At 43.3% G+C, this 25,530-nt stretch overlaps 1 protein-coding gene across 1 annotated transcript in view; it reads right to left on the bottom strand.

Moving 5' to 3' along the window:
* Positions 1-25,530, bottom strand: part of XPR1 (xenotropic and polytropic retrovirus receptor 1) — a 241,675-nt gene that overhangs the window by 35,523 nt on the left and 180,622 nt on the right. Inside the window, exons 4-8 of the mRNA XM_034780308.1 lie at positions 22,924-23,147; positions 18,113-18,262; positions 17,674-17,757; positions 16,998-17,079; positions 1,838-2,025 (exon numbers count right to left, since the gene is read on the bottom strand). Of these exons, the coding sequence (XP_034636199.1) occupies positions 1,838-2,025; positions 16,998-17,079; positions 17,674-17,757; positions 18,113-18,262; positions 22,924-23,147 (728 nt within the window). The remainder of the gene's footprint in view (positions 1-1,837; positions 2,026-16,997; positions 17,080-17,673; positions 17,758-18,112; positions 18,263-22,923; positions 23,148-25,530) is intronic.

Genomic DNA, 25,530 nt, shown 5'->3' with positions numbered 1-25,530 from the left:
GTCCCAGTCTTATTAATCTCTCCTCATATGGAGGCTGCTCCAAACCTCTAATAGTTTTTGTTGGCCTTTCCTGAACCTTTTCTCAATAGTTATGTTACAATTCATTCCAAGAAAACAGGACGATTTATTCTGCTGACGCTTAAAATGCACAGTGGCTCCTGTGGCTTTGTCAAGGCTGAATCCCAACTCTGTCACTCCGAGTGCAGAAGGTGGGGGCCCGCAAGGATTCTAAAAATTAATACTTGCCACTCTCCAGGCTTGTATTAAACTCCCAAGACTACAGCTTTTCTCTGATCTTGGCTTGGTAAATGCTGCCACCACCCAAATGCAAAAAAAAAAAAAACAACCCTTGGACCCAGGAATGAGCACTTGGGAATTCCTCCCTGCGGGATACCCTTGAGTCCTTTCACCCTCCCCCCGGGAAGAGCTGAGAAAGAAAACAAAGGAAATTAGCTGTGGCTACCAGCTAATGAAACAACATTCACAAACCAATCCTGTTATTAAAAACAAAAAGGAAAACAATACATCTGGAACTTAGGCTTTTGCTAGATTTTAAAAGAGCAATTCCAAAAATCAATCACCCAAAATAGCTTTCTTGGGGGTTCAGCTTAAAGGTTACAAGCAAACAAAAGCATCAGGGGTTAGCACAGAGGAGATCCACAAGCCAAAACAAGAAATAAACCCGATTGTGTCTAACTAAATATTCCCTATTCAAATAATTTCTTCTAGGTATGGAAGATGAATTTTTATAACTGGTTCAAGCCTTACACAGCATTTCTGCTTATAGCATTGCTGCTCCATCCCCTGCAGCCCAGAGAACAACAGACAAAAGGAAAGTTTCTCTCCCAATTTTAAAAAGTTCTACCTTCCCACTGGCTCTTTTGGTCAGGTGCCCATTCCTTTCCTTTTACCTGTGGGCTTGTTAACCCTTTACAGGTAAAGCAAGCAGAGAACAGACCAAGATGGATTTTACAGCTCACTGGCTGGTTGGATGTCCGTCAAAGGAAGCTACTCCCCCCCACTTCATATATCACATGCCCCTCAAATCACAGAAGGTGCTGGCCAGCCTGGTTCAGGTCGGGTGCACATCGACTGGGATTTCTTCCTGGAGGTTTAGGAAACAGAGTTAATAAGATACATGCACCTCTAACTTTACTAATAATTATACGAAGAACTAAACAGTTCTTTTTACATTGTACTTTTTACATTTCAAGGACTACAATGACTTAGAATGCAGAGACATTTTTACCCGGCTGATTCTGGGAAATCTTCACGGGAGAGTGCATCAGCCACTTTGTTAGAGGCTCCTGAAATGTGTTGTATTTCAAAATCAAAGTCTTGAATAGCAAAACTCCAGCAAAGAAGTTTTTTTGTTAGTCTCTTTGACTGTGTGAAGCCACTTCAGTGCAGCATGGTCAGTCTGGAGGTGGAACCGCCATCCCCAAATGTATGGGCATAGCTTCTCCAGAGCATACACAATGGCGTAACATTCTTTTTCTGAGACTGACCAGTGTCTTTCCCTCTCAAAGTTTTTTTTGCTGAGAAACACAACAGGATGGAATTGTTGATCTGGTCCTTCCTGCATTAAAACTGCTCCCAGACCATGCTCGGATGCATCTGTGGTTATGATGAATGGTTGGTTGAAGTTCTACCTTCCTATTGGCTCCTTTGGTCAAGTGCCCACTCCTTTTCTTTTACCTGTGGGCTTGTTAACCCTTTACAGGTAAAGCAAGCAGAGAACAGACCAAGATGGATTTTACAGCTAACTGGCTGGCTGGGTGTCCATCAAAGGGAGCTATTCCCCCCTCTTCATATACCACAGGCTTGTTCTGCTTACCTCAAAGAGATGCTGATGGGACAAATTGCTGCGGGGATTGAGTTCAAAGATGAGGACATGATTCACTCCAGCATGCCTCCAGCCATACGTATTGATGCCCAGGAGGAAGAGGAATTCTATCAGGAGAAAGCCACCTCGATAGATTCTCACCAGTGGCCACACATTTGGTCCATTTATAAAAAACACACCTGACAGAGAGAAAATAAGTGCTTAATGATCTAATACATGCCATGTTGCAGGCCAAAACAATTCTCTGCTTCTTTATGCTGATCCTAAGGTAAACAGCAGATAATATACATACCCACAAGAAAAGGGTAGTACTCTTAATCCAGAGCCTCGTATTCTAGCTATTAGAACACAGTGGAGAACCAGAACTCTTTGCCCTAAATCCAGATTGAAGTTCTGACTTGCTTTTTTCTTGGGGATGGGAGAAGATCTGTCACTTGACCTCAGCCAAACAAGAGAAGTTGCATGTGGTGGTCTGAGTTTCCTCTTTTTGGCCAAATGATCAAAGTTAAACTTTATTTGGTATTAAACATTACACCCGTTTTCCCAAGCCTCACCTCATAAGTAAAATTTAAGATTGTCAAACATCAGGGATTCATAGATTATTAAACCAGAAGAAATCACTGATCATCTAATGTAACTCCTACTGAACAGCACAGGCCATAGGACTTCCCTGAATTTATTCCTGTTTGATCTAGAGCATATCTTTTAGAAAAAAAAACATCCAATCTTAGGTTTCCAGTGACAGAGAATCCACCACAATCCTTGGTAAACTGTCCTCACTATATTTTAAGTCTCCTTTTACCCCAATTTGCTTCTGCCCTGACCACTTCTGAACATGCCAGTGATTACTAGCTCTGCTCCATCTCCCACTCAGGCCACCAGCAACATCCTACTCCCTTATTGGTAGGAGTAATGTGAAACTGGAGCATTGGTACCAGCAGGAATTGTAACTAGAAGAACCTGAACAGTCTTCGAAGTTTGTGGTTAAGCCAAAAAATCTCAAAGCCTCATTTTTACTCTGCAAATGGAGGCACAAATATTTTAGCTTCAGACCAAGCCAATGAAATACAACACACACTATTTAAACTAGGGATAAATCTGTCTATTCACTAAATTCAACGTACTATAGTGAGGTTGGTGAAATGTATATTGCTTCCTCTGTTCAGTCCTACAAGCTTTTGGAGACCCATGTGTTTTTACTGCATCTCAAATGGCAATCAACTCTTTAAACTAGAAGCTTTATCTTTGTCCAGCCCAGGCAGCCTTGTAAAATTTTACCCTCCTGATTGCCCAAGGCAAGGTTTCTTACTGACGGGTGAGTTAAATTGTTTTTTTTTCCCCAATCAATTTCATTTCATTGAATATTCCCATCTCCCTCCTGCCCCTTCCCCTACCCAATCTTTTATTTATTTATTTAAATAGAAAGGCTGGACAGGACCACCCAATTTAACTTCTCTGTGTCAATTAATTTTTCCTCCACCACACCCTCTCTTATTCAATTCCTTTCAACTAAATAGCTCCAATCTTTTCAGTCTCTCCATATGAAACTGTCTCTAATCATTTTCACTCATCTGGCTGGCATTCATAGTTTATATTGCTTGGCATTACTGAGAAAGAAATTATGGATAAGAAGGAATTATTCAAATACTGTCCCTTTAAATTTATATCCAAGAGTGATAATGTTAACAGGTTTCAGGTAACACTGAGCCAAATCAGCAGATGTCTAATTAGCATTCAAAAGGATTTCACCAAAAATGTCTTGAAGAGGGCGACAGCTAAGTTAGTTTACGATAGGACAGTGAAAATATACATCTGAACTTTATTTTGAGCCTGGGCATGCAAGATCAGGGGGCTGCTTGCAAATAAAGGGAGGAAACAATTATACATAGGAAGGGACAGAAGGTGGATATCAGCCTGTTTACTCTGGGCAAAGCAGACCCAAAAGTATTGAACAGGAAACACTGTGAAGAATGATGATGGAGCATCATGAGAATAAATCCCACTTATAAATTCTTGGTAAAAGGCAAGGACCAGTGGGGATCTTGCACCACTAGGTGTACCAGAGCTCGGACAGACTACAACTACAGGTGGGAGAGACAACTGACAACTACAGGTGGGAGAGAGTTTGAAGAGTCTATTTGTTAAGTCTTAAAAAAAAAAAAAAAAAATCTAAGTGCCATGCAAAGTTGCAACACTGTATAAATAGTGAAAATAATTATGCATCAGTTTTCACCATTATGTTCTAGATAATTTCAGTTGGCCTAAGAGTCAGACTCCGCCTGTATTGAAGAAGGGACAACGACAAGTCTGACAACAATCAAGAACAGTTTATTGGAGGTGCAACCAAAAACCACTTTCAACCATTTCATTTTCTTTTATTTCCAGTTTTATGGGTGATTCTGCTCATGAAAATGAAGCACTACTAGGACTGGCCTGAACTAGATAGTAGTGTGGGCAGATAACATGTAAAATCTTCCCTATATTGCTCTGTCAATGCACTCTAACCTTGACCTGCAATTCTATTGTTACTGCAATCCTGACTTCTCGAGAAGAAACCGTCATTTATGGCAAAGTATGTAGCCCCAGTACAGATAGAGGTTATGTTCTCAACAATGCAGAAACATTCATATACTTGGGCAGTACCATCAGCCAGGATGGTGGAACAAGCCAGGATTTCCAGAACAAAAAAATCAATAAAGCCAGGAACACCTTCAAGAGCTTAAATACAGTCTGGAAATCATCAAAATACAACACCAAAACCAAACTCAAGATTTATCAGAGCTGCGTACTTTCAACATTACTTTATAGTGAAGAATGCTGGGGAATGAGAAAGTATGACATGTCCAAACTGTCTTCATTCCATACAACTTGCCTCACAAAAGTATCTTTTTGGCCCAGAACAATCTCAAACCAAGATCTATTGATGCAGTGCAGCCAAGAGGATCTGAGCACCATCATTGCCAGGAGGCACTGGAGATGGATTGGTCATGTGCTTCGGACAGAAACTGATTCCATCACCAGAGTAGCAATAAGATGGACACCTGAAGGCCAGCGAAAACAACATGGAGAAGAGCTGTGGAAGCCAAGCTGAAAAACCTGGGGCACAGCAGATAGGAGTGGAAGAGCTTCGTTGCTGCCCTAAACGCCAGAGGTGTAACGTGAACATGATGGTGATGATGTAGCACTTTTGTGGTGTGTGTAAATGAAGACTAAGCTAAGAGCACCATGATAGAGTTTACTTGTTACCCCCATTTTTCTATGGTCAAAGACTGAGTTGAAAGGCTTGCCTTACTAACCTGCTATTCACCTAGCTCTAATACCTCAGGTCAGCCCAATTACTAAAGTCAACAATAACACAGATTTAGCTGTTACACCTTCACCAACTCACACTTGATAGACAAGTTAAAGCTCTGGTACAAGAGGCATTCAGAGTGTTAACAGATGAAAGGTTTTCTCTGTTCTGATGCTCCCAAGAGGGTCAAAACCTGTTTCAGTTCTATTCAGTTTCTGATATTGCATTTAGATCCAGGATGACATGTTGATTTCTCTTACAAATCCTGTTCAAATACACCTCTACCCCAATATAATGTGACCCGATATAACATGGATTCGGATATAATGCGGTAAAGCAGTGCTCCTGGGGGGAGGGGGAAGGGGGGGAGCTGCGCACTCTGGCGGATCAAAGCAAGTTCGATATAACGTGGTTTCACCTATAATGTGGTAAGATTTTTTGGCTCCCAAGGACAGCGTTATATCGGGGTAGAGGTGTATGTTGCAAAACTGAAGTAATTAGAGTCAGGGTTTTTATCCTCCCCAAGAACCTGCTGTGATTTGAATGCTCTAGCTTTGACCCTGTACTATGAAAATGGTACAAACTCTGAATTAGTAGCTTCACTTCACTAATGTATTAACAATTCCATATTCACTAACATCTTATGAGAGATGCTAATATAGAAAAGCTAACACCACATGGATATTTCATGGTATCCCAATACATTAGTCTGTTCTATTACCAAATTCTGTATTTTTACAAGTGAAGATGACCCTTGCTATTGTGAGAAAAGTTGCTAGTCATGAGGCATTGTGTAAAATTGTACTTGTTAATAAGTAACAAACCATACCCCTGCTTCAATATACTTTCAGAGCCATCTAGACTCTCAGGAGGTATAAAACATTTAGATACTGCAGCAAATAAGATGTGACATGGAAAGGGGCCATGCCCCCATAGAAGTTAGTGAAGGACAGTCTACCCTATTAAAAGGGCTCTCTCTGGTTCCAACTGCGATAACTGCAACCATTGTGGACTCCAGGTTACTCAAAAACACAGATCTCCAGATGACGTTAATTTTTTTAAAATCAGAAGGTACGGTTGGTGTGTTTTGTAATTGAACCTCCAAGTTCTAACGCCTGCCCTGAGGCATTACAAATTTATAGCCTTGACGTCTCGTTTGTACCAAGCAGACTCTCAAAACACTTTGGTAAAGGTTACTAATATGTTAGCAAAGTAGCAATTTTTTAAATTAACTTTATAGCTGCAAGTACCAGTACAACTTTTATTATCCCAATATTTGTAGAAACTTACAGGTTTCAGGTCATGTCTCCTGATGGAAGCATACTAATTCACATCAGTATTGGTGCATATGTTTGAAGATGAGGACTGTGGTCATGAATTCATTACTACCATTATGATGCTTTTTCATTCTGAACATTGAAAATACACCCATTTCACATTGTGAGATAAATACAGATAGACAGCTGGCTTTAATGGTATTCACAGCTCTCACAGAGATCAAACGTGCAAGCTATAGACAGAAATGTGAAGACAATGTATGAAGTTGCATAAACACATACATTAAAAGAGGCCCCCTGACACACACATGGAGGGTGGTAATAAGAGGTGGTTACTTACCTGTAACTGGAGGTTCTTTGAAATGTGTGGTCCCTATTTGTATTCCAAACGTGAGTGCACATGCGCACAATGTGCCAGAGCCAGAAGATTTTCTTAGCAGTATCCCGTGACCCACATGTGCATCGTGCATCCCCTCGTGCTTGCAGAGAGGGTACAATAGGCCGAGTGGATCGACGCTTCGCCAATGACCCTCTTTCCAATGAGTAGTCCAGTCCACAGCAGAGGGGATGGATGATGGGTATTGGAATACAAATAGGGGGCCACACATCTCAAATGTAAGTAACCTCCTCCTCTTCAAGTGATGGTCCCTATGTGAATTCCAAAGGTGGGTGAGCAGCAAGCAATGATCAGTGTGGAGGTAAGTGCAAGGATGCGAGAGGAAGTGCAGTCTGTAGTATGGTGTGGCCACTGCAGCGTCCACAGCTGCCCCTTGGGCGATGGCATAGTGGGATGTGAATGTGTGTATGGAGCACGATGTTGCTGCATGACAGATGTCTTGCCAAGAGATGTCTGTTAGGCAGACTGATGTGGCTGCTTGCACAGAGTGCGCTGTGACACCATCAGGCGACAGTACTTTGGATAGCATTCATAGATGCACCCAGAGACCCATTTGGAGACGAAGATGGAATGGCATGCGGGTAGAGAGTCTGAGAAGGTCTATGAACCAAAACTGACAGGGCCAGAACGGGACTGAATATTATGGTGGCGCAGTCCCGGTGGATCTTGCATTGCACTTGTGGGAGGAGGGGAATGGTGTGGGGAGGCGTAGCGGAGGGGAGAAGAGCATCACCCTATGAATCCTCTGATGGCTCCCCTGAAACAATAAAGGGGCAATTTGCGGTTCTCGGGGGTGGAGAAGAGATCCAAGCGTGGGTTGCCCCATTTGTGGAAGAGAGCTCAGAACGTGGCACTGTGCAATTCTCACATGTGGTTGAGGTACAGAATCCTGCTGAGCACGTCGGACAGGGAATTTTGGGTGCCCAGGAGGTATGTCACGTGGAGCTTGAATTCACTAGCTTGTTAAGTTAGGTGTTAGTGGTGTTTGACCTTTTATTTCTTAGTAACTATGATAAATGAAGACGGGGGGAGAGAGCTCCCTTTTATGGATACCCAGCCTCTTAGAGTTGTTCTCTACTTGCTTTCCCTGTAAAAGGTTAAAAGTAGGTAAAAGGAAGGGAGTGGGCACCTGACCAAAAGAGCCAATGGGAAGGCTAGAACTTTTTAAAATTGGGAAAAATCTTCCCCTTTGTTCTGTTGTTGTTCTCAGGGAGAAGCAGAGACAGGGCTGCAGCTATGCTGTAAGAGCTTGGGCCAGGTATGAAAAATCATCAAATCATACCTATAAACTACTTATCTGAAACCCCAGATGTGCAAGTAGATCAGGAAATGTCTAGGAAGATGCGATTAGGTTTATTTCTGTTTACTTCATGGCTTGTGGACTCCTCTGTGCTAACCCCAAATGGAGATATCCCATCTCCTAGAACTGGAAGGGACCTTGAAAGGTCATTGAGTCCAGCCCCCTGCCTTCACTAGCAAGACCAAGTACTGATTTTGCCCCAGATCCCTAAGTGGCCCCCTCAAGGATTGAACTCACAACCCTGGGTTTAGCAGGCCAATGCTCAAACCACTGAGCTATCCCTCCCCCCAAACAAAAATGCTTTTGTTTTGCTTGTAATCTTAAAGCTGGACCTCAAGAAGGTTATTCTTGATGCTTAATTATTGTAAGTAGATTTTTTAAATCTAGTAATAGCCTGAGTTTTCAAATGTATTTTCTTTCTTTGTTTTTAATAAAATTTACCTTTTTTAAGAACAGGATTGGATTGTGTGTCCTAAGAGGTTTGTGCACATGTTGTTTAATAAGCTGGTGGCAACAGCTGATTTCCTTTGTTTTCTTTCTCACCTCTTTCTGTGCGTGCGTGAGAGAGAGAGAGGGCTTGAGGGGTACCCTATAGGAAGGAATTCCCAAGTGCGCCTTCCTGGGTTCTCAAAGAGGTTTTTGCACTTGGGTGGTAGCATTATCTACCCATCCAAGGTCAGAGAAAAACTGTAACCTTGGGAGTTTAATACAAGCTTGGAGTGGCCAGTATTAATTTTTAGAATCCTTGCAGGACCCCACCTTCTGCACTCAAAGTGCCAGAGTGGGGAATTAGCCTTGACATGGTGGCAGAGCGGTGGGATCATTTTTAACCAGAAGCACAGACCTCAGGATTTTAAAAGGACACATTTTTCCTTTTGGCAGCTTGCAAAGTCAGGGAGTTTTCTTTTTTTTTCTTTTCTTTGCTGCCTGAGGCGGAACAGGCACGAAAAGGGATCAGCCTGCCGAGCCAGGGAGTCCAACAAGCAGGGTTTTTTTTTTTTTTTGTGGCAACAAAATAGCTAGGCTAGAGTAGGGCAGCCCTGTGCATGAGGTTGCGGTCGGGCACCGAAACGCTAGAGCAACCAGTCTTCCCAAAGTGGCACACCACGGAGAAGACACACCCAGATCTGCTGGGAGGCGGAAGCGAGAAGAGAGGCAAAGCACTTGGCAGCGAAGGCGAAGTGCTTGGAGGTGGATATAGAGCTGAAGCGCTTAGATCTGGAAAAGGCTAAACTGGATCAACCAGGTAGCCCTAACAGTCCTCCTCCAGGTGCCGCACCCCATTCCAAGAAATTCCCCACATACAAGGTAGGCGATGATACAGAGGCCTTCTTAGAAAATTTTGAAAGTGCCTGTCTTGGATACAGCATCCCTCCAGACCAGTATATGGTGGAGCTGAGGCCACAACTCAGTGGACCCTTAGCAGAGGTGGCAGCTGAAATGCCTAAATAACACATGAATGAGAATGAACTTTTTAACAAAAGGCCAGAATTAGAATGGGGCTAACACCTGAGCATGCCCATCGGCGGTTCAGAGCCCTAAGGTGGAAACCAGACGTGGAATTTTCCCAACAAGCCTACCACATTGTAAAAAATTGGATGCCTGGATATCAGGAGCAAATGTTAAGTCTCTGGAAGATTTGTCTCTCCTAATACAAATGGAGCAGTTCTTAGAGGGTGTTCCTGAGGAAATAGAAAGGTACATCCTAGATGGGAAGCCCAAAACTGCTGGGTGATGCTTTAAATGTAACGAGCTGGGGAATATGAAGGCCAAATGCCCCGAGAGCACCAGACAACTGCAACTCATCACCCTGGGGCCCCACCGAGAGCCTTCAGGCCCAGATGCCTTGCAAATACCCCCAGAGCGAAGGAATCATAGAATATCAGGGTTGGAAGGGACCTCAGGAGGTCATTTAATCCAACCACCTGCTCAAAGCAGGACCAATCCCCAGACAGATTTTTACCCCAGTTCCCTAAATGACCCCCTCAAGGATTGAACTCACAACCCCAATGCTCAAACCACTGAGCTATCCCTCCCCCCAAAACTGAGTGTGGGTGGGAGGAAGATTACTGCGTGGACAGACACTGGAGCACAGGTGTCCGCTATCTACAAATCCCTGGTGGACCCCAAATTCATCGACCCAGAGGCCCAAGTGATGGTGCAACCCTTTACGGCCAACTCTTTTAACTTGCTTACAGCCAAGTTGCCTGTCCAGTACAAGGGCTGGTCAGGAATATGGACTTTTGCAGTCTATGATGATTATCCCATTCCCATGCTGCTGGGAGAAGACGTAGCCAACCATGTGAGGCTACAAAAAGGGTGGGGATGGTCACCCACAGCCAGGCTAAACAGGCCTCCACACCTAACCCCATTCCTGAGCCTCCTACAGAAACCCAGTCTGTGTCCCCTGATACCATAGGCCTGGGGACCCAGCCAGAGGTGGTGAAACCAGACCCCAGACCAGAGTCTATGGCAGCAGTTGTAAATCCAGTTCCTGGGACCCAGCCAGAACCAGCCCAAGGATTAGAACTGGCGGAGCAGTCAGCACTAGAGCCTGTGCTTGCAACCCCACCAGAGTCAGGGGAGCCAGCACCAAAGGGCACCACAGAACCTGCACCTGCAGCAGCAGCTAAACCGGCACAAGAAACTCAACTGGAGCCTGAAATACAACCTAGTGCACCAGCGGAGAGCGGTTCACAGTTGACGGAGACACCCCTATATCATCTGCATTGCTTCCAGTGGGACCAAGCCCAAATTCACAACCCAGCGAGGAACTAATGTCTCCAGCATCAATGGAGCAGTTCCAGGCAGAGCAGGAAGTGGATGAAAGCCTCAAGGGAGCTTGGATGGCGGCACGGAGCGACCCACCGCCTCTCAGCTCTTCCAATAGGTCCAGGTTTGTTGTAGGATGAAGACTCTTATACAAGGAAACCCTTTTGGGTGGGCACAAGACATCCTCAGAGACAGTTGGTAGTTCCAACTAAGTATAGGGAAAAACTCTTGAGCTTAGCCCACGATCACCCTAGTGGCTATGCTGGGGTGAACAGGACCAAAGACTGTTTGGGGAAGTCATTTCACTGGGAGGGAATGGGCAAGGACGTTTCTACCTATGTCCGGTCTTCTGAGGTGTGCCAGAGGGTGGGAAAGCCCCAAGACCAGGTCAAGGCCCCTCTCTAGCCACTCCCCCTAATTGAGGTTCCATTTCAGCGTGTAGCTGTGGATATTCTGGGTCCTTTCCCTAGGAAGACACCCAGAGGAAAACTGTACATACTGACCTTCATGGATTTTGCCACCTGATGGCCGGAAGCAGTAGCTCTAAGCAAAACCAGGGCTAAAAGCATGAGCCAGGCACTGGCAGACATTTTTGCCAGGGTAGGTTGGCCCTCCGACATCCTTATGGATTCGGGAACTAACTTCCTGGCAGGGACCATGAAACGTCTTTGGGAAGCTCATGGAGTGAACCACTTGGTTGCCATCCCTTACCACCATCAAACAAAGAGCCTAGTGGAGAAGTTTAATGGGACTTTGGGGGTCATGATATGTAAATTCGTGAATGAGCACTCCAGTGATTGGGACCTAGTGTTGCAGCAGTTACTCTTTGCCTACAGGGCTATACCACATCTCAATTTGGGATTTTCACTCTTTGAACTTGTTTATGGCCATGAAGTTAAGGGGCCATTACAGCTGGTGAAGCACCAATGGGCGGGGGTTACATCTTCTCCAGGAACTAACATTCTGGACTTTGTAACCAACCTGCAAAACACCCTCAAAGACTCTCGAGCCCTTGCTTGAGAAAACCTACAGGACGCTCAACAAGAACAAAAGGCCTGTCCACGAAAGCTTATGCTCTAATAAATTTGTTAGTCTCTAAGGTGCCACAAGTACTCCTGTTCTTCTTTTTGCGGATACAGACTAACATGGCTGTTACTCTGAAACTTGTCAGAGAGTGTTCCTTCAGAGTAGGTGACCAAGTTATGGTCCTAAAAGCGCCCCAGGCCAATAAGATGGAAGCGTTGTGGGAGGGGCCATTTATGGTTCGAGAGCGCCTGGGAGTTGTTAATTACCTCATAGCGTTCCCGGACCCTACCCTAAAGTATACCATGTTAATTCTCTTTTATTCCTGAGAAATCAAGGTTCTCCAGTTTACAGCCCAGGAGAGAGAGAACGCTGAGTGGCCTGAAGGAGTCTACTATGAAGGGAAAAGCAACGGTGGCGTAGAAGAGGTAAACATTTCCATAACCCTTAAGCATAAGCAGCAACAGCAAATCCAGGAGCTGTGCACCATCTTCATGCCAATGTTTTCAGCCACCCCAGGATGGACAGAATGGGCATACCACTCCATTGACACAGGTGGTGCTTGCCCAATTAGAGCCCAACCCTACTGGATGGCTCCTCAAGCCAAAACTGCAATAGAAAGGGAGATCAAGGAAATGTTACAGATGGGTATAATCCGCCCCTCTGAGAGTGCATTGGCCCCTCCAGTAGTTCTGGTTCCCAAACCAGATGGGGAAATCCGCTTTTGCATGCACTACTGTAAGCTAAATGCTGTAACTCACCCAGAGAACTATCCAATGCCATGCACAGATGAGCTACTGGAACAACTGGGACATGCCCAAACTAAGGGGTATTGGCAAGTGCGCTAGATGACCCAGCCAAAGAAAGACCAGCCTTCATCACCCATGTAGGGCTGTACGAATTTAATGTGCTCCCTTTTGGACTTCGAAATGCACCTGTCACCTTCCAGACACTGGAAGATAACCTTCTGGCTGGATTTGGGGAATTTGCAGTCGCCTACCTTGACGATGTGGCTATATTCTCAGATTCACGGGCAGAACACCTGGAACTCCTCCAAGCTGTCTTCCAGAGCATAAGGGAGGCAGGATTAAACATTAAGGCCAAAAAATGTCAAATAGGCCTAAACAGGGTAATGTACCTTGGACACCAGGTTGGTCAAGGAACTATCAACCCCTTACAGGCTAAAGTAAATGCTATCGAAAATTGGCCTGTTTCCTAAACCTCCAGGAAGAAATCCCAGCTGGTGTGGACCCAATCTAAACGAGGCTTGCCAGCACCGTTTGTGATTTGGGGTGTGTCTGACAAATGAAAAGGGGGGAGGGTAGCTCCTTTTTATGGACAACCAGCCTCTCCCCAGGTACGGAGGTGCTACGTACTCTATAGCGCCCTTTGCAAGAAGAGCATCTGCTTCTTGTTGGACAATGCATTGTTGGGAAGAGTCCCATGAAAGCGTCCTGGGGGAGGGGTGATCCGGGAGATGCAGGGTGAAATCAAGAAGTTCTATGGAGTATCCATGATGGGTGATCTCCAGTATCCAATGGTCCATGGTGATCTTGCCCCAATTGTGGACCAACAGGTCAAGACAGCCCTGAAAGACAACACGGGACGCTACAGGTGGCAATGGGGAAGGTTCACAGTTCTCGACCAATGCGTCACAACTGGGATTCTGGGTGTTGGTGGGAGAGAGTCGAGGAGGTGGCTGAGACTCGGAAACACTGCCACTGGAACCCTGCTGCCTTCACGGGGCATCCTGTTATTGTTGGTAGTAGGCCAGGTAGGGCACGTGTGGGCGGGGACAGAACTGTTGGCGCTGTTGCCTGCTCCATGGAGCTGGGGTATAGATCCCTTTGGATTGCAACATGGCCCTGGAGTCCTTCAATGAGCGAAGGGACTCGTCTGTCTTTGCATAGAACATTTTGTCCTCTTCAAAGGAGAGGTCCTCGATAGTAGTTTTGACCTCCTGAGGAAAGCTGGATGACTGTAGCCACGAGTCACGGTGCATGACTATTCCTATCGCAAGGGATGAGAGGATGTGCCACATTAACCGCTGCTTAGAGGCCCATCTTGCTAACTAGGCATCCCCACATCCACGAGCACCTGAAATTGCTGCTGTTGTCTGGTGGCAGTTTGTCCCAGAACTCTGCTAGCCGTGCATCGTTATTAATATATCCCCAGGTCCGCTGCCATTCTCTGTAGCACGTCTTGATACTGCCAGTGATCGTCCAGTGGAGACAGGGAGGGAGGAATCAGCACCTTGTCTGGTGAAGATGAAGCGGCCGTGGGGACCAGCGGAGTTGGCTTGACATCCGCCTCTTCCTTGGAGCCTGATGGTGCTGGTGGAGAAGCGTGGGTGGAGTGACAGGACGCTTGGGAGGGTGGTTAGCACTGGCAGGTAGGGAGCTCAGTGCATCCAATATGGTCAAGGGGAGGGTTCCTATGGTTGCAGTGGGTCCCACAAGTACCAATACCAGACCCTCACGACTGGGTCATATGCCAGTGGGAAAGGTAATCAGATGCACAGTCCGAGCTGCAATGAGACATCAGGGAGAAGAAGGGTTCTGGCTCAGAAAACTCCTCCAACTCAGAGGACAGTTCCAGCAGTGGAGGGATTGGCAGAACAGGGAGCTGCGCTGTGGTGCCAGCAGGGGCCTGTCTGGCTGTAACAGGAGCAGTTCATCTGCCGGAGCAGGGACCTTGCGGGTGAGTGGAGGTCCAGAGAGGAGCAGAGTGGGCAGGTAGGGAAGTATAAGCTCCTCTGCCGAGAGAAGGGGCTCCAAGCAGCCAGGAGTCTGTGGAGTGCCTGTAAAGAGACAAGAGGGCCCCGGTGGTGTCTGCAGGGCTTGTTCAAGCAGCACGGAGGTGGTGGCTGGATGTGTGATGCAGGCATCAGTGAACAGTCCAGATGGGCAGGTGCCGGGGTGGCCAATGGCACCATTGGATCCTTCTTGCACCAGGCTTTTCCCTCTTCACCCAGGGAAGCTTGGGCACTGGTCTCTGTATGTGATGTCTCACCAAACCTTGCCTGGTTTGGGGAGGAAACACTGCGTTTATGAGCAGTCCACTGCGGGGACCTGCTCTTGTGCCCATGACAGTACTTCTTACTCTCATGCCTGAGCTTGTCCATCAGTGGTACTGCTGGATCTGGGGCACGGGAAGTGGTCAGAGGGGCACTCACCACCAGTGATGGTCGCTCTACCAGCGATTCTGATGGTCCCAGATCTGAATGCACATGCAGCCACATTGCCTCCTGCACCAGAAAGTTATGGAGGCAGAGCTCCTGAGCTTCCTGGGTTTGAAGCAGGAACGACTTGCAGATAGAGCAATGCACTGCGATATGAGGCAACAGGAGGCAACAGAGACACCAACAGAGAAGGAGCATGGGCAGGATATATCCTTCTTGAACCCCATGGTGCGGGGCACAGTTACCAGGGAGGGGGAGACAATCCCCAAATGCGGGTGACTAATACTAACTCTGACACTACTATATACACCTCTACCCAGATATAACGCGAATTCGGATATAACGCGGTGAAGCAGTGCTCCGGGGGCGGGGGGGGCGCTGTGCACGCCGGTGGATCAAGGCAAGTTTGATACAACGCGGCTTCACCTATAAAACGGTAAGATTTTTTGGCTCCCGAGGACAGCGTTATATCGAGGTAGAGGTGTACAACTATCTAACAGCAGAACAACTATGTACAGAAAAAACAGATGAAATCACTTTCTTAGTAAAAACTAAGAGCACAAAGGAACAGCGGGTCCCGACTCAGGCCAGTGACAGTAAGAGGGAACTGGAAAGGCGTTGACCCGTACAGCCTATTATACCCTCAGCTGCAAGCACAAAGGACACTGCGAAGAAAACCTTCCAGCATATGGCGCACATGCACACCCACATCTGGAATACATATAGGGACCATCACTCAAAGAAAAATTTGCATCTATCATAGAAAAATAAGGAAAGCAATTCAGCAAACAGCTTCCAGAACAAACATTTTATCCTGAAGATGACTGGATTCAATTTTTAAAATACCTGATTAAAAATTCTTTTAAATTGAATACACGGGCTTTCCCTAGTGCAAAGAGATATCGACTGATTTGCTAGCTGTTTCTTTTGCATTATTTAAACAGACTACTACTCCACTGGAGACAAAAATCAGGCCTTTTCGTATGCAACTGAAAAAGCTTCTTGCAACAAAGCAGAATTCCCACTCTGGACCAGTAACATTGGTCTGATTTCTACTGTTGATGGTTCTGTGTAATGTACCACAATAAGTAAGGGGGTTTTACCTTGATGAGAGGAGGCAAACCAAAATAAATACAAAGCCAATAGTTCTCAAACTTTTTTACTGGTAACCCTTTTCACATAGCAAGCCTCTGAGTGCGACACCCCTTATAAATTAAACACACTTTTTTATATATTTAACACCATTATAAACGCTGGATGCAAACCGGGGTTTGGGGTGGAGGCTGACAGCTCGTGACCCCTCATGTAATAACCTTGTCACCCCCCGAGGGGTCCCAACCCCCAGTTTGAGAACCCCTGTACAAAGCGCAGGTGATATGAGGATTGATTGACATTTTGTGTGCTTGTCATAATTTACCAACAAAGCAATATACCACTAGGTCAGCTCCATAGGGACCCGGCACTGAAACCCCAGAAATTTCAGTAAGAAACTTTTTAAAAGGATGAAATTGCATGACATAATGCTGCTTGAAACTGGACCCTCAGTCTGTGAACCGGCAGTTTTACAGCAGGCAATATCAATTCCTTCTTCCAGTGAGTCAGTAATATACAAAATATGAATCCTAAGAGAACCCCAGGAGAGATAAAGTGGATGCAACTGTCAACAACAAAAGGTCCAGAGGACACAGAAGTGGTAAAATTTGCATGAGATTCCACCAAGAATAGATGTAAGAAGCCAGTATCATAACTACAGCATGTTATAAAAGCATTACCTACCAAGCCTTCTTACCAGCAATGTTCTGACAAATTCAACCCTGTTACTACTACTCATTCAACACTTATAAGGTAATAAAAGCAAACCTAGAATCAGGCTCTGGGTGTCATTTGGATCCAAGAGAAGGATACCTACCTGAAAGTATGATAGTGATGTTCAGCACAATGACTATGCCACAGAACAAGCCAACCCTGAAAGTGGTCCATGCTGGTGCAGGCTGTAAATAGAACAACAGTTGACTTAACGGCAGAATACTAATTTATCTCCAATGCACATTAATTTTCAGAATAAATGTCAAACCAATGAATATAGCATTCTAACTTACATTCTAATACCTCCTTCCCCTGTAAGATGAAGTTTCTTAAATCCTATAAGTACAACATAGCACCAGCCAAGAGCATTATGCAACATCAGAACAGAGAGCCCAAGTGTATTAATGTCTTCTGAGAAATCTGCCAGGTCTTTACATCAGCATTCCGACACAGAAGAGCATGGCCAGAACTATCTATACTAACAGTAAGTTTGAAAGGCTAAAATTTATTTCCCCATATTATTCACCTCTCTACCATTACCTTGCCTTAATACATTAGCACTTGCAATGCCATTTCCAAATCTTCTGAGACTAAAGTATGTTACCTTTTCTAAGCACCAAATAATTTAAGGTGCTGGTCATCTCTAATGACGGGTATAAATACCCATTTCAATATATTCGGACTTTTACATTCTGCTGGGGGGGGGGGGGGTTGAAATATAATTTGATGCATCAGCTAATCTGAGAAGAAAACAGGAATTATGGAACTTAAATTCTCACCTGAGCAGCTCCCAAGGGTGGGACACGTAAACGCTTCATGGCCTTCTGTCTGTCTCCATCTTCTAACTCATTGGTCACCACTGTCTATGGGCATAAATCACAAGAATTTAATGCAGGGTCTACCCAGTGAAAGAAAAAGTGGCAGAGTGATGACACATTACACATCAATTACATCATTATTATGAATTACTCTTAACATCACTGTAATTTCACATAGTGAAAGTTAACAGCTGAAGCCAATGTACACACAAACCCACAAATTACAAGTGACCAATGCCAGAAATTAGTGGTTCTTTCAAATCAATTAATAGTTGCATTGGCAATTAAAGCATTTATTCCCAACACAGTACAGGAGCTCAGGGTTATTACTGGTGAAGGGAGAGAAGAGCATTGTTTCTCTACATAAAATGGAAGTAATACACAGTTCAGCATTCTCTACCTCTGTTTCAGAGATGAGCTGGTTGATTTTCTTGCAAGTATAGAATGGTGCCACCTCCACATGGGCCACCCGCCAATCTGCACCCCGGGGTGTCTCCAGGATCTTGTCATGCTTCTTCAGGATCTTACGGAATCCTGTGAAGTTCAGGTTCTAGAGACAAGAAAAATAAAACATTATTTTTTAGCCTCAGCTAACAATGAAGAACATTGAAATCTGGTAACATTCCCGTGATAGCAGAGAAAGAACAGCCAATAAGGTTTGTTAATTAGAGAATCTTTTGGATAAATATTTCAGGAGGGTTGTTTGGTCTACAGAGCTATTAAATAAAGGAATAAAAATACTTATTCAAAAAATAATAGTAAGACTGTGGGATGGAGGGCATGAAAAACATGAAATTATTTGTAGAGAACTTCTAAAGTCTAATACTTATTCAGTCTCATGATAGTAATGTATGCAATACCAGCAGCTATTAAAATAGAGTTAATCAAGAAGACAATGTATATTCAGAAAAAAGGGTTGTGTCAATACCATCCAATATATTCATTCGCACAGATGTTTCAAAGGTTCTAAAGCAGTAGATGATCTGAGAGTGCTAACCCAAACACAGAATTACACCTTTGTTTTTGCTTAAAAATGAAACAGATGTTTATATATAAAACAAGAATACAATTAAGAGAAAATCTGTAGAAGAAAAGTGATCACAATTAACTATAATAAAAAAAGTATGACATAAAGTGGACTAGACACAGAAGAATATGAACATAACACACTGAACCTTGTGGAACACAAATTTTTTACTCTGCAAAGTGAAGTTGCTGCCACCTCTCCTTCCCTAACCAAACGGGCAACCTTCTGGATGAAAATTCAATGTAGATAGCTGAGCTTTGGCTATACTGAGCACTTTTCCTACAGTAATTTTGATTCTGATTATCTGTTTGTACAGTCTCAGGTAACAGTAGCTCATTCAAGTATGTCCTGTGTACCATATCACAGTTTGTCTATATACTGACAGTTGTTATGATGAGCTCTTAACTGAAATTTATATGTGCAGAAAGTTGAAAGAGGGTCATTTTGTAAGAACAAAGTTGCTTTTAGCTTCATTCTCTTATCCAGGCACCCACTGCCCAGGCATCACACCTACTTGTCTTTTGGGGATTTTTTGTTCTCTCTTTTGGATAGGGAAGGCTACTGATTCCTAGTTCCTTCATTTTAAAACCAAGATTGAACACATTAATACTAGAGAATACACAGCAGTACAGTGTAACACACTCAATAAGATATATCCTTGTCAAGAAAAATTAGAAAGCATTTTATATGTCATGGCAATTAAATCCAGCCAAGTGTGTTCCTAGAAAGGATTTTGCATTATGTGAATAGAAAACAAGTCTGAGCTTGAAGTCAAAGGGAGCTGAGAGTATTCGGGATCTTTTCAAGATCAGGCCCACAGTAATTAGTTGAAAAAAAAGAGGGTTAACAGAGATATGTGTAAGCCCAGATTCATTAGTTTATATATTTTTTATACATAGTAATGGAAAAGCTCATTATAGCAACTGGGAGTAGACTGAAGACTGCTATGATCAAGCATATTTGAAATACTGTGGTATCTAACTATGCAAAGAAATCACCAACAGCACTTCATGTTCTACTCAGCTTATTCAGCCTAATATTAGCTATACAGATAGACAAGAAAGGAATGATTTTTTTTGTTTATAAAAACTAGCCCATGGACTAGATTTGAAAGAAAAATACAGAGAATGGCAGAATTCAATGCCTTTGGGAGCGGCTCCAACTAATCTGCTGAAATGATTTTCAATCTAATTATGCCTGGAGTGATTTAATATCAGACCCCCATTGTGCAGTAGGTAAGGAAGGGACACGGAGATGGGAATAGGAAGCCAATGCATTAATGATTTGCATTATCGCAGACAAGAGAGACTTTAATTACTTTCTATTGGAAAAATCCAGCGTTTCACCCCGGGACAGCAGAGCCTTGTTTCATAAAGTTGAAATGGAAAAATGTAACAAAATGATAATTTTGGTCACAGATTTTACTGTTGCCCTGAACTGACTAATGTTATTTGTTGGTGTGAGTAATTAGCATATCTCAGGAAGAACAGCCCAATATTTTTACATCATGTATCCTAGAGTTCTTCTTGCAGGGGAGCTTCCTCTTCTGACAGCACAAGTTCCATGATTCCAAAGCTGTGCACTAAAGAAGTTAAACACTGCTAAATGGTAGTTTCTATGAAGGACTTTTGCAGTTGATACAAATACAAAAGCAAAAACTCAGAGAAATAATTTACTCAGCCTGAAATTCTGTATTTTGCTTACTACTGAAGATAATCTTGTTTTTGAATAGAAGCTCTCTCCTCCAAACTCAGCTTCTATTACTACTAGATACTAAAGTGAAGTCCATAAGCCTAAATTTTATATCAGTTTGCCAACATATAAATGACTAATACCACAAAACCACAATGCCGACTTACATTATGCAAAATCAACAGAGGATGAGGGAACGGGCTCAGAGAGAAAGTGCTTGCTTGTATGTAAATATCAGTTAATTAGAAAATTCAGGATCACATGCAGGTCAAATACATGTAGGTTTAACTAGAATATATTGACGTTTTTAGCCTTGCCATTCTTCCACCATAACAGTGGATTTTAATACGCCCTCCTATATCTTGCTCACTAGGTTATTTTCTCAATTTGCTCTTTTCAGCAACTCATTATCTTTGTACTGCTGCACTGTGTAAAGCCACTGCTTTCTATGATGAATTCAAACAGTTTGTGGCTATTAATTTCAAGCTTTCCCCTTTTATGTTCACATTCTCATATCTATTTCTCTATTAGTGAGATCTAAGTGGTAGTTTTACTATTTGGGTCATGACCTTGTTTTTTAATTGAGGAACCTTTAATGATAAATGTTTGGCTGATGCCCACACATAACTGGGCAGTTAAAATTACTCCATGGGTATGTATCCTGCAGTTTTAAGTAGTGTTAGAATTGGTGCATGAATTTTTTTGTTGTTCTACTGCAGTCTGTAAAAGATACCTACTGTTTCATCTTATTTTTTCCTTATTTGTAACCCAACTCAAAAAGCTTCACCACTACACAAACAGAGAGAATTGTAAATATATTTGACATAATGCCACCCTTCTTCACCTCACGTTCTATTTCTTCTATGCAGATTAATACAGTCTACGTTAACATTCCAATTATGAGATTCTTCCTACATGGTTTCATTTATGCCTAAGCAGATAACTGCCATAACTTATTAATTCACCTAGTGCTTACCACACTGCCTGCGTTTGTGTTCAGATGCTTTTTCATACACGTACTCTTTGTCCTTTGGTTTAGAACAATTTCATCTTTTTTCCCCTCACTTTCCAACCTGGTATAAAACCCTCAAAGATGCCCTGCCAGTTTTGGATGCAGATGGGTCTGCGTAAGTGGAGACTTCCAAATCCAAACAGGCTCAGAGTCTATACCAATGTTTAGTGAATGTAAAATTATCTTTGACACACTTACTAGTTGCTTTCTACTATCAGTGACTTCTTCCTTCCTTCATGACTGGTACCTAAAGTCTTTCTAAGGAATCATTTGCACTGTCCTCATCTTACCAGGCCACAGAAGTGATTTCTGATAATAAAGTCCAAGAGCCTAGTATTCTTTTTAAAAAAGAAATAAAAGGAAAAAGTGGCCAACATGGCTTCACCAGGAAGTGAACAAAGATCTGAGGTTACTCTATCTACTTCAGGGTTGTGAACTAGCTGCTATTGCTGTAAGTAACTGAGTGCTTCCAGTAGTACTAGAAGCCTGTATCAGCTTATAGGCCAATCTGCAGCTTGCTTTAACAATAGTTGGACCAAGATTTTCCATCTTGGGAACCTAAAGTAAAGCAATTCAATCCATGTTTAGGGATCTAAATACATTGTCTAATTTTGGGAAATGCTGAGTACCAGCAAACCCACTGAAGTCTAGGGGAGCTGCAAATCCTCAGAAAAAAAATCAAACTACTAAAGCCTCGTCTATACTATGGAACTTCACAAAGTAATTCCCAATGGTGGGATTCTGTTTGGTAAAATTCCCTAGCATAAAGTCTGTCTTATTTAGGTGACTATACAAGGACGTAGATGCTTTCCTTTAGGAACCCAAGTTTGAACATTCTAGTTAAGTTCACAGGCTAAAAAAAAGTGGTTATGAAATTTTCAGTGTCACACATATTACATACAATATGACACTTTAAGAAGTAAAGTGGTAAAGTAAAAAAACCCACCAATTAAATTAAATTAAATTAAATTAAATTATTGGAACACAAACCAGTCTCTATAACCATTACAATCCCATTTTTCAGTGCTACAAATCTAAATATGTCGAAGATTTAATTCTTTTATACTTGCCTCCAGGCTAACAATTTTTATGCCAAGTTGCATCCCATAGAATTTAACAGAAAAGTTAGAAACTCTCGAAAATGTGAGTTTTAAAAGAGAAAATGTTGATGCGTCAGCTACAGTGAGGTGAATGACACTACTGTGGTAACACAAAGAAGAAACAATGTATAAGCAGCCTCATGCTTCTTTCCAATTTTAAGGTATAACAGTTTCTTTCCAGATTCTCAAATCTGGCTTTACATTGAACAGAACATGAACAAGTATATGGCCTCAAAGTTATAGTAGTGATTTATTTACTCTCTCATTCTCAGTCTCAACATTCTGTCCTCTGATTGCAGTGAGATGAAGCAATCCAATCACCAAGAATGATATGAACACTTAGGGCCCATGGGAAAACTATGCCCTTCTTTTCTTCGTACCTGATAGTTCTGCAGTAAGATGAGGCTGAGGTAGAACTCGCTGAAGGCCAGTTTTAGGTCTCTGATGTTTCTATGCTGAACACGCTCCTCGTGGGACAGGTGGAAGACTGCCTTTCTGCGCTGCCGCACTGTGGTAAGACCATTAGTTTCTTTCTGTGCATCCAAAGATGACTGTAGTTCATTCTGAAGGGTAGCGGACCTGCGCTGAGCTTCTGCAAGCTTTTCTGTTAGCAAGGAAAAGGAACTGTCAAATACCACAAATGGAGTGGGTAGCAACTTGTCTATGAAGGCTGAAATACCTTACTAGCATTGTGTATATCGCCAAGTGTTTCTGTAGTGATAGGCTGCTGAGTGGAAGCATTAACTGTGTGACTTAGGGCTTGCGTACATGAGAAGTTACTGCATGGCAAGCCTGGGAGTGAATCTACAGTGCACTGGGCTTGTCACTCTGTAGAGTCACACGCTGGCTTGTTGTACAGTAACGTGCTGTGTAGAAGTAGCCCTTACACCACTAATCCCTAAAATTCAATAAATATAGAAATAAATAAGGTTGCATTTCTTTTCAATGATTTTACAAGTATTTTATAACCAATTATAATTCAAAAATCCCAAGAAACTGGAAAATATCATCCACTTTTTACAGGTGGGCCAACAGAGAAGTTAAATGACTTTCCCTTGATTATTCATCACAGCAATAACAGAACCAGGAAGGGTACCCAGGTCTCCTGACTTCCGGTCCTGTGCTTTAACTTCGAGACAATGCTCCCTCCAGGAACACAAATATTTGCCACTGACAAAAGGAATCCTAGCTGGCATAGCCTATCCTGACCTCTATCCATAAATGTGTGCATTTATAGCCCCTATCAGTCAAAACTCCTGACATGGTGTCAGGGCCGGCTCCAGCTTTTTTGCAGCCCCAAGCAGCGAAGAGGGGAAAAAAACCAAAAAAGCCGCGATCGGCGGCACTTCGGCGGCTGCTCTACCGCGCTGCTTTATTCTTTGGCAGCAATTCGACGGCCGGTCCTTCCCTCCGAGAGGGACTGAGGGACCCGCCACCGAATTGCCGCCGAAGACCCAGACGTGCCGCCCCTTTCCATGGGCCGCCCCAAGCACCTGCTTGCTGCGCTGGTGCCTGGAGTCAGCGCTGCATAGTGTTATTCCAGCATTGTAGCTGGAGGCAGGCAGCAATCTGCCTTCCTATCCTTCCTGTAAAGCAAGATCACCTTGATCAATCAGTTCATCAGCCCACACAGAGAGTGTGCCGGTCACAACATGTCATTTGTGTTGTTCTAGCCAGTTCTTCAGCCACCCACTGGCTAGGCTGTCAGTGGCACCAAACCCCCAACTGACCGTGTACTGCAGCCCAGAACCCCTGAGCAATCTGCCAGTCTCAGCCTCCCAAGGAGCTGGGCAGAAGCGTGCCACTGCGCCCAACATACAAAAGCAAGATACAGCATAAAATACCAAACTGATTTATAAGATACCAATGGTTTTCTCTTGTCAAGAGAGTGACATCAAACATCCTTAGGGTGGCAGAGTAAGATGCTTTTGCTTATTGGTTCTCACATCCTAAGAAGTCATTAAGCAACACTCATAACAAGAACAAAAGTTTGTTAGCGAATTTTATAAAACCTGACAGTCGGTAAGGCACTTTCGGTTTCTTTGCACTTGTTGCTGGACAGGAAAACATAATGGGATTAAATTGATCTGATGTATGAAAGCGCTCAGAAGATAAATTTTACTTTCATCAAGTTACATGCAACAGACAAATGTGGCTTCTACTGTGATGAGAGGCTATGATACCAACACGTGCAACAGTTTAAAAATACCTACAGTCTACAACCGGACGAATCAGAAACTGGACCCAGTAATGTGGTCATCTAGTTCTCCCTTCCCTGCAATTCAGAGTCACACTCTGTAGCACATTACTCAGTGTTTTGCCAGTTTAGCTTTAAAGGGACAGTCAACTTGAATTTTTTTTTAAATACGCTTTTTATAAATTAATTTTCTAAAGAAACAACCTGTACTTAGTTTGCCCTGAATTTAAAAAAAAATCCTTGTAGAAACTGCTCCTAGGCCTATTTTTAGAAGAGTCTTTTGGCAGGCCTCAACGCACCACCACTAAATAAAGTTGCCTCCCCCTCCCCCCATTTCTGTGCAACCACTCCCCAATGACTTACTTCCTTACTCACTCAGTTTCAACTTTACTGCACCTGTTGCTGGTAAACACTGCAGAGCCAGGGGATTGGTATGTAGCCTCAACAAAACACTGAAATCGATGACAAACAAAGTGCAGACAAATGCACAAAGTAAACTTCAACACGATTTTCACCTGTAGTCTCTTACAACTGTAGTAATATAAGAGGTCACTTCTAACAGCAAGTACATAAATTTGAGATGGAAATATTATTTTCATGTTAATTGTGCGCCCTTTAGTGATTTTATAATTAGGCATCTGCTATGAGGCTATTCTGCAATCCATTAGCTCTCGGTCCGTTTTTTCTAATATTCAATCTAAATTTTCTCTTTAATATTAATGTTATACCCTCCTGTACCATGCAAAGTTTCTCTCTGCATTAATCTTCAAATCTCTGGAGTGTTATTTCT

This window comes from Trachemys scripta, chromosome 8 (assembly GCF_013100865.1).
Source record: "Trachemys scripta elegans isolate TJP31775 chromosome 8, CAS_Tse_1.0, whole genome shotgun sequence".
Lineage (NCBI taxonomy): Eukaryota > Metazoa > Chordata > Testudines > Emydidae > Trachemys > Trachemys scripta.
This window is presented reverse-complemented; position numbering and strand designations above follow the sequence as displayed.